This window comes from Gallus gallus, chromosome 15, assembly GCF_016699485.2.
Source record: "Gallus gallus isolate bGalGal1 chromosome 15, bGalGal1.mat.broiler.GRCg7b, whole genome shotgun sequence".
NCBI lineage: Eukaryota > Metazoa > Chordata > Aves > Galliformes > Phasianidae > Gallus > Gallus gallus.
In genome coordinates this window covers 5580316-5590666 of record NC_052546.1, presented here as the reverse complement: position 1 = coordinate 5590666, position 10351 = coordinate 5580316, and the positions used below count along the sequence as shown (strand labels likewise).

Below are 10351 nucleotides of genomic sequence, written 5' to 3'. Positions count from 1 at the left end.
TCCTTGCCCAGGGAAGGGTTTGGTGCAGTCCTCCCGAAATGGCTCTAACTGCGAGATCGCTAGTTTAGTTGAGAAACTTTCCTTTTCTCACCCAGGCTTTGTTTTGCACGAGCATTTAAGCTCCTTTTAGAAAAGTTAATGTGGTGGAGAAATTAAATACCTATCTTATTTAGGAAGGTGTTTGTTTAGGAGATAAGCTTTGCCCTGACCCCTTCTTCATCCGAAATAAGCACAAACACCTATTTTTTTTTTTTTTTTTTAGCTCAAAAACGTTAATTAATTTTCCAGAAGCACGTCCTACGCTCACCTTCCCAGTGCTCCTGTGGTTGCCATCGCTCTGTGCTGACCTTCACCCGGCTGCACAGTGAGTGCTACCCTACATCTCTGGGTAGCATTCCCCGTTCTGAGGAACCTGGAAATAAATGGGTGTCTTTTGTTAGTTTGTTGCGGTCTGTGTCCGCTTTGTTCAACCCCACGAGGGATTTAAAAGCTTGTTGGGGCATTATGAAGAATGGCTCTGCCTTTCTATTTGCTGTTTTTATTTCTTTGCTATTAGTTTATTTTTTCCTGTAAATCCAGGTGCTGACTTGAATTGAGGCAGAACAATGACAGTGTTTAGTAACAATAAAAAAAGTCAGGTTTTATGAATGCGTGAAATTGGTTGAGTGATACTTACTTCTATTTCCCATATCTTTGTCTTTATTTTTAATGATAACTCTTCCTTGACTTTTCTTTCCTGCCAGGACTGGGGGTTGGAGGTTTTCTTCACAGTGCTGCATGCAGCTCATCATAGCTGCTTGTTCTCTAGGCTATAAATCTGTCTCTGCTTCTTCAATTGTTGCTATTCTTGATATTTGTAGACTTCGTCTTGGATGAAAGTTTCTTTCAAAATAAATAAATCCGTGGTTTATTGAACTAAGGCCAGATCTGTTATAAGGTGAATACGTGTTAGAAATGAAGGTTTATCTAATACAGAAACACTTAATTGGGATCTTAACCCATTAGAGTATCAATTATCCTTATCCGCAGACTGGTGGAAATAATGTTTCTGTAACTTTAATCTTTTTGTAAATAACTATAATTAGAGTGCTCTGATGTGACAACTCTAGGTAGGAATATTACATCAATTCCTGTCATAGTTAGAAACTGAACGTGGCAAGGAAAAGTTTGTTAAAGGAGAGGGAAATAGATTCAAAGGCATGGGAACTTAGCCTCTGCTCTCCTTATTTCTTCCAGTGAGAGCTCTACAGTAGAAAAACATCCTTCATATATATGCTGGAGCCTGATGAAGTTCTTATATTCTCCCAGGCAGCACACATGCTCATCTGAACGTACCTGCTTATAAAGCATTCAATGTTCTGTGTGTTTGGCAGTGTTATGCTTAACTGCTGAAGATTCAAACAATACTTTCTGCTTTAAAGCAGTGCACAAACACTAGTTCTAAGAGAACTGTGGGGTTCTGCAGGCACTGCTCACTCAAATTGCTGCCTTGTAACTTTCTAATCCCTGAATCACTGCTATTGTATCAGACCACCACATAAAGAAATCCCCAGGAAAGCCTAAATCCGTGTAATCCTCAGGGTGAAGCAACAAGGTGATGCTGGTCAGTGTTAACAAACTTGCATTTAATTTTCAGTTTGGTGTTCTGTTCTGTGACCTCCACACAAAAACTATTCATTTTCACCACCTTCTTAAGTGCCAACAGCTGTACACAACTTCTGTATATCAGTTCCTGCAGTTAGATTTCTAATTAATTAGGGGAATGTCATCAGCTGAAAGTAATAATCCTCACATGGAAACAAAACACGTTCGCAGGATCAGGGCTTTGTGCTATGCTCAAATGATGCTCAGAAGAAAACTTTCCTTTAGTTAAAAAAAAAAAAAGAAAAGAAAAAAAACCACTATAGGTTGAAATGTATAATGTAAGAACTTAGGTTTAAATTACTCATTTGCCCCAAAAGTGCTCTGCTGATTTGCAGCAATTTAGTTAGGATTCTCTTTTAACTGTTAATTTGCTATTTCATTACAACCTGTGTGTTTCAGCCCAGACCTCAATTGAGCAAGTGACTGGATTCTATTCCATGTGCATCAATGAACAGAAAAAATAGAGCAACTGGGATAGTATTGTCTGTCATTTGGTTTCTGGTTTGGACCTAAAATATTCATTCTCTTTACATTTTTCTCTTAGAAATAGTGGAGTTCTTTGAGACAAGGAGAGCAGCTTGCATTTTGAGAGATTGCAGTGTGATGTGCTGATGCCATTGTAATTGATTTTGGATTTTTTTGTTCCTTATTCAAACAGATTTTACTTTTGAGTATGTGCAAAGAGAAGCTCTCAGAGTTCCACTTATCTTCAGAAATAAGGATGGACTGGGAATTAAGTAAGTTACCACCAAATATTGATTAAGAAATGCTTTTATAAAACCACCATTATGCTTTGCTGGTATTTATGATGGTTATTCTAATGATCTCAAAAGGTGTTGCAGTTAGTCAGTCTGTCAGCACCCTTGAGAAGGAGAGTGATTTTTTTCTACTTAAAAACAAACAGATAATGAGTTCTATAAAACTAAAGTGCATCTAGTGCTGTTCTATGCAATCAAAAAATAAATCAGTGATAAATGTAGAAATAAAATTCAAATGTTCTTGCTTCCAGTCAGTGCTGCAAAGACAGAACAATCACCCTTCAGTTTTTGACTTCTCAATCATTTTGTGCATTATAGATGGAAAGTCTAATGTTGCTTGTCTTTCTCCTTGATAATTTTATCTCTTCAGAGTGTCACTAATTTGTAAATATTTAAAATATTTAAAATTAGAGTCTTTTTGAGTATGCATTTTCTTAGTATCCTGTGATAAAGGATTTGGTATTTTAATAAGCAAATTCTACAAGTCATTTTTAATAAATGCAGTGGTGTTGAAGAGAGTATGTAGCAGAAATGCTAAGTCATGGCTTGAAGCACTGATGGAGCACCTGGTAGGAAGGCAGGGCCAACCCAGAGGAGCTCAGGTGCATGCAATGTGCCTGAGTGATTGGAAGGGGTGGAGCCAGGATCCAGGCCTTCCCAGCCCTCATTTAAGGGTTGGTAGTGGAGGTGAGGGTATCTCTCTGGAGATCCTTGTCTTATGGAGGCCTTCCAAAGGTAAGCAGGCTGTTGTTTTTGTGTCCATGGCTGCTGCATTTGGGCTTATCCTCACTTTCTGCAGCCTAGGACTTTTTTTTGCTATTATTGCTGTGCTTTCTGTTGTATTACATCACGTTATAGTGTTACAGAGTAATACTAAAAGGTTAAGCTATAGATTGTGTGACTGATAAAATATAACCTCTTTTGATATTTTTGGGTACTTTGACTATATAACTGATCATATCTGAATGATAGAAAATTTATTTTATGGAAGAACTATTACTTTACCTAACTTCGGCTGAGCATCCCACAGTTTAATGCTGTGAGTTATTAAATAATTGGGTATTAACAAAGCCAAGCTGCCAGTGTATAACTTAAGGGGAGGCCAGATTACAGGTCTGTTTTGCTGAGACCCAAAAATGGCCTTGCTCAAATGCTTGTGTGTATGCACATACACAGCATGTATCAGTAATCAGAGAAGACCACTGAAAGTAAGCTACCTTTTTTAGGTAATTATTATCAAGTAAGTTCAGTAAATAGCACTTCTAATACACAGATTGGACATGAAGAACTAACAAAACCAAGCATAGCGTTACTCTTCATTTTCAGTTGGCTTTTTGGAGATCTGGCAGTTAAAATGAGTCTTTTGACTTCAAAACTGGATTGTGAGGAGGTAGAAGAGGAATAAATACTAATCCACGGTAATAGTTTTGGAGTCACTTTCCTGATTCTTTTGCATGCGAATGCCTTGAGCGATGAAGGAGAGTGAGTGGTGAAGGAGAATAAGTGCTTCATTTTGTTGTGATGAGCTTAAAATATCCTCAGCAGCCAGGCTTGACTAGCCAGTGTTTCTGTTTCCTACCAACCACTGGTATCATTCTAATACTGGAGATGGAATTCACCACCAAAGAAGAAAGAGCATAGAATCCATATCACTAGTCTCCATATCTTGATCAGTTAGTATGCTGATAAAAGTAAGAGCAAATTGATCTGATACATGAGCTTTGAATGGATCCTGCATGGATTCAGTGGAATTGTCCATTTCACCATAATGGAAATGTAAAGCCATTTCACAGTCAGTTGGGTGAATTGGTTTTATATTTCCATTCTCTTCTGAATCATTGACTGCTGTGGAGGATTAAAATGTTAGAATTTGTAGATCAGTAATCTGTTAGTACATCTCATATTCTATTTTTTTTTTCTGAAATGAACATGAGTTATTAGTTTGGAATGATATTGTGAAGGAATTTCACGTAGTTGGGTATAAATGCCACAAGAGTGAGAGGAGGTTGGAGAAATGATGTATGTGTATTTTAATCATAGAAGTGAAATGCATGAGCAGTCTTTCCTATTTGACACTGTGCAAGATAACACAGTATAATTTTATTTACTGTTTCACTTCTTACATGCCTCATTGAGGGTGGCTGGCATGCAGTACGTACCTTTTGTGGATGCGTAGATATAGAAGGACTCTGTGCATTGTATTCCAGTGAGATCAAAATAGTATTGACACTTGCCTAACTGATTTTTAAATATCTAGTCTCCTTATCCTGACATCTGCTGCTTGAAATAATGATTGTTGTAGCATACTACCTAATGTCAGTAGAGTGAGATGGGCCAATTTGCCTTTAGATTTGGGTCATTTGCTGATGATGTTCAGGAAACTTCTATATTCCTCTTCAGCCTCTGGAGAAAGCCATGCTTTTTTGGTCCTTTCCAGCAATACTGTCTCCTGTCCATGGCAGGCTATATTTATCATTTATGGGCCACCTAATCTAATGTATACATGTAGGGTGACTTTTGAGATGCAGTAGTCTATAAAATACACAACATGAGAATTTCCACACTTCTGTTTGATGTTAAGCAGTCAGCTTGCATGTCTGTGGCTGGCAGATGTACAAAGCATAGCTGAACAGTCTGGTGACTGACTGGGGATACTCTAAAACGTTGAGAAATAAGATGAATGAGAAAAAATTATAACTGAACTTTGAAAATTGATTTCATGTGTATTTCTGATCATCGTGAGCTGTTACTTCTATAGCTAGAAGCAGAAAGATCCACCTGTGACCCATTAGCAGAAGGTAATCTCGTTTTCGTAGAGTTGTTTGATCATTCCTATTACTGTATCTTGGAGAGAGAATGCTGCTTGGAAATGTTGTCTCTCGTCTGAATGTAGAGCAGTAGCAAAGCAGCCCTAATTGTATAGGAGTGACTGTGGCAGTTATGCTGAGTGAGGATGGAGTAACAGTAATTTACAGTCTCAGCAGCAAGCAGAACAGGCTTGATTTAAAACTGGACCTCCCAAGGTGTGACTCAGCTACAGTATGGGTTCTTATAGTTGAAACCTGCTGTGTTCAAGCCTGAAGTTCTTCTCTTGGTGTACTCTTTGTACGACACATCCTGAGGATACAGAGGAAAAACAAGGATATGCCAGGTGTGCTCTCCAAACAGCTATTAATTTTATTTTTCTGGTTTGAGTAAAGTTGATTTTCAGCTGTTGCTGGAGTGCTCGGAAAGAGTGGGTTTGCTTGCATGCATCTGCATTAGGGCTGTTCTCTGCTTTGGCTGTTGAATTTATTTTGATTTCTGCAAATCTGAAGAATATTGCTCATCTCTGAGCCTGACATAAAGCAAAGACAAACTTTGGCACTTGAACACAAGCCTTGCTTAGTCTTATTGCCTCCAAATAGTTCCCCCTTCCATGCTTCTGACTTCTTAAAGCTTGGATATTAAGATGAGCTTTGATTCAGGCTGCTTCGTTCTGGCAAGGGAGTGAATTCCAAAGCTGTGGGGCCCTCATCAGTAAATGCAGAGATGTGAGAGTTGGCAGCAACCTAACAAAAGATATTGTTCAGCCTCCTCATTCCACCGGAGGAAGGTGATAAGGGTGAAGTGAGTGAACAAACAAGTTATGGCAAATAGCTCTGAAGATGCACACATGACACTAAGTGCGTTTTTCTAACTGTACCTTTTGGTGTTTTCTTAATATAAGAACTCTGAAACTTTGTATGTTGGCTGTATACTTACGATTTCTAACTGAATTGTGTCAAAAGCACTATATCAGAAGCAAGTTCTTTATTTTCTACCCGTGGCAGTGGGACAGACCTCCTAACTGGCAGTCCCTACAGTGCTGGTTTTCAGCACAATTCCTTCCTCAGTCTTGTGCTATATGAAGATGTGAAGTGTGAAGTGATTTCATTAAGATGAAGTCAATCAACTTAAACCCCATTACTGTTTTTGTTTTTTTTTTCCATCCAGTCAGTGAATTGCAGATTTTACTCTCTCCTGACACTTAAAACTCACTCTATGTATATTAAACACTTAAGATATAAGTGATCTTATAGATGTGTCAACAACTGTGAACCAATTATGAAATCATTTATCTCTCAATTAGCCTGAATTGAATCGAACAGCTACTTCTGTACCCATCAGATATGTCTGGGTTGTCTTCTGCCAGGTGAGGAGGTTTGGAATAGCCTTTAAAACAAAGGGGCTTATTTGTTATTTTTGGTTCTTTATTTCTAATATGAGAATCCAGCCTATGATGATGTGACATTGAACAACTTACTTTACTCTTCTCTGCCTCAATTTGTGTCCACTGGAAAAACTTGAGAATATACACAGTGAGTTGCCTAGCAGAAATGAGCTATGAAGGTTTGGAATTTCATTGAAATTACTTCCAGCCCCTTCCCTTTTCTCCCACTCCGGTGCTGCTAGAGAGTGCTTGAAAAGATGCCTCTTCTGGTTTGTTATGAGCAGAGGAACTTTTATATGCTTGCCAATGTGAGGGTGCTGTGTGCTATTAGTATTGCACTGTCTTGCACATGCTTCAGAGAGGCCTTGCTTGGTTCTACCTACTGCATTATGGACAAAGGCCACTATATATTCTCTTTTATTATGATAACAAAAGTGTACTTATACTTACCCTGATGGTATTTAACATTGCTTTCTTTCCTAATTATAGAATGCCTGACCCGGATTTCACCGTCAGAGATGTGAAGCTATTAGTGGGTAAGTTATTTTGAATGCACTGGATTAACTCTATACAAAACAGACTTGCTTTGAAATACTTGTCCAGTTGTGTTTGTAGACATTTGTGATAACAGAATCTGGGAAAAGGAATAAAGAAGCAGTTTGTAAATTAAAAAGGCTGGAGGAAACCCTAATTGGTAGTTGTGCTGACCAGGCTCTGATCTCATGCTGGATAATTGGCCATTTAAAGGAAAGTGAATGCTTTTGCTCTTAACAGGTGTCCTACATACACTTTTGTGATCTTGAAAAGCAGCAGTTCCATTGACCGAGTTCCTCTTCTATCTGTTGTAGAGCATCTGTTGGTAAAAGGTATGATTAGAGCCCTATCACCTTTTGCCTGTGCTCTCCTCATAGACTTTATCAGTGTCAGGCCAGGTCAGTGCATGGAGGAAAGGTTGCTAAAGGGACTGAGCAGAAAGCTCTGCAAACTGCCCGTCTTTGATAAGACACAAAGCAGAAGTGGTGGCTGCAGTCAACAAATGTTTCCTAGCAATTTTGGCAGAAGAAAGAAAACTTAAGCTACATTCTGAGTAGGAGATTACATAGTATGTTTCTTTGAAATCTCCTTTTATTTAAGATGGATGTGTTTGTACTGTCTCTGAAATAGTTACTGAAAAGTGATACTGCACTCTGCTGAGATGCCACTGTGGAGCTCTGGGCTGTGTAGCTGCTGCCCTTCAGAGATCTTTAGCTGCATTCTTGTTACCTAGAGTTTATTGTTATTCACCTGCACTGTGGCAGGAGTTAATCTCTTAGGTTAGTCCATTCTGAAAGAATTTTTGAGAATTGGTTGAGTTTGATAATCAATAGGGATATCAAGTCTGCGCAGGCTGCTCTTAAGAAAAACAAAGGAGAGAAACGTGGGCTGCATTTCTCTTAGCTGGGGTTATCTGTGAAAGAGAGGTTATCTCTGTTAACCTTCCTTCACAAACAAAGCTTGGCAATGTTACTTAATTAATAATCATTTATAACTCTGGAAAGAACCTCTTTGGGTTAAAATGTTAAAGTGCTGTGGGAAGTGCTATTTGCTATCATTGCTGTTGGTCAATTTGCAGTTAAATCAGGAAATAGGGTGAGTGTATTTGTAATTCTGAACTCTTACAGATTTCCTAAGTGCCTGCATGAACATGTGTGTAGATACTTGACTACCTTTTTGTTGTGGAGATAGTGCTAGGCCTGTTTGCAGTGTTCTGTGAGTTTGCTCCATAGCTGAGAAGTTGCCATTTTTGCTTCTGGAAGTGCTGGAGTTGAGGCTCAGATGCTGAGATGTTTTGGGGCAGTGTAGTGTTGTATAACAGCACTTTTTTCCTGTCCAACAGTCAAAGTGTGGGAGTTGCATTTCCTCAAGATTGATGTCTCCTGAAATATTGAGGGTGGAGATTCCTGTGTACATGGCCAGCAAAGCAGGAGGATGTTTATAAAACAATGGAGCAAAAATAACAATTGTAATGAACTTTTAGATTAACTTTAATATAAAAGTGTGCCCTTCCTCCCAGCTGGTTCAGCAATCCATCGTGTGCTCTAGGCCAGGTACTGCATGTCACGTATCTTTTTTCCCTGGGTTTGGACAAACTCCTTGGAAGCCATTATATTGAACCTGTAATTTGGTGCAGGACATTGTCACCTGTTGCCTTTTATTTTGTAAGATGGTCATGACTTCTGGCATCACAGATGGAAACTTTGATTTAAAAATCAAAAATATTTGGGGAATTGATGGTAAGTTATATCTTAATAAATAAATAAAACCCACATATAGTTCTTATGGGGCATTGTCTGTCCCTATAATTTGTGCTGTATATAACAGTTTCATTGAGATTAAGAGCAAATAGGAGCAATTCTCAGCTTCATTCCTTACTTCAGAATTATGTACTAGTGACTTTGAGAAACAATAATCTCCATATTGCGTATCACTGCTGTTTTTTTTTTAAATCTTTATATGCTTCAGTCACTTTCTAATGTTCCAATAAAGCAGATGAAACTTTGTGTTTTATTATTGTTTTATTATCATCTCCTGTGACTGTCCCTGAATTTTCTGACAGACTCCTCAGGTCTTGCATGAAACTCAGGTCAACGCATTTCCTAAATTGAAGGTTTTCTTTACAACTTATTCAGACTCTGGAAGTGGATTGATGTTTTTGCAAATGTGAAGTGATCATAACTCAGTATTTGAATGTGTGTGGGTATTGATAGAGAATGTATCTTGAAAAATGTTGCATCCTGTTTAAACTTCTCAGTTTTTAAGAGCTCGTTACAATATGCTGGTGCTATTTAAGCCTATCATTTGTTCCCTTAGAGTTAGGGAAGTATATTCGTTATAGAACACTTTAAGGAGAAGGTGTTGGATATTTTGAAAGCACATAAATTCTGTACAAAGTTATTGACCTATTGGTCTCAAACTATTCTGAAACTAATTTGCATTTACAGTGTGATTGTTGTATCACTTCACATTTGGGTGTCTGTAAGTAACAAGGAAATAACAATATTTGGTATCTTAGCTTTTTAAATCTTGCCTTAAAAACTCTAGCCTGTGAAAGTAATGAGGAGGAAGAGAGTGATTTTTTTGGTTGCTCGTTGTCCCTATTTGTGCTTCCAAAGAATGTTGCCATTGCTTTTTGGGATTTGTTTTGTTTTCATTGTTTACAAAACACCAATAGCAGCTGATATTTAGCTTGGAAATGTTTGTGACCTGCATGCTGGTTTGCATGAATGTGCAGCCATGTGTAATGTGTACAAAATGCCTTTCCATACAGTAGCTTTAAAGGACAAACATTTGAAACTGCACAGCTGGGATAATGATTATAAGTAGACTCCTTGTAGGGAAGATATCCTGCGTATTCTCTAAGTCTGAAACAATGGATTAATTTCAGCAGTTGGAATTTGTCTTGTCTGTGAAATGGCTTTGAGCCGAGAATACAAAAGGAGGAGAGGAAAGGAATTCCTGAGCTGCCTAGGAACTTGAGATAACTCTTGAAAGAAGACGAATTCCGTTGTAATTTAATAACAATTGGGCTTTGATTTCATTGCCTAAGGTGGTTTTGATTGCTAGATCTGAAGGACAGAATGTCACTGTCATCTCTTCATCAGCTAGCTGACTTAAAATTTTGTGAAGAGGGTTATTGGCCCTCTTTGCAACTCCATAAACATCTACACTGGAAGTTGAAGTGTTATTTCTGAAGGCTTCTTATTTTTGCTTTTGGCAT

The 10351-nt window shown here is 38.2% G+C and overlaps 1 protein-coding gene across 10 annotated transcripts in view; it reads left to right on the top strand.

Annotated features, from left to right (window-relative positions):
• Positions 1–10351, top strand: part of KDM2B (lysine demethylase 2B) — a 104869-nt gene that overhangs the window by 4962 nt on the left and 89556 nt on the right. For all 10 annotated transcript variants that reach the window (XM_046901254.1, XM_025155631.3, XM_004945557.5 and 7 more), the window contains 2 exons: positions 2303–2381; positions 7084–7130. In XM_046901254.1, the coding sequence (XP_046757210.1) occupies positions 2303–2381; positions 7084–7130 (126 nt within the window). The remainder of the gene's footprint in view (positions 1–2302; positions 2382–7083; positions 7131–10351) is intronic.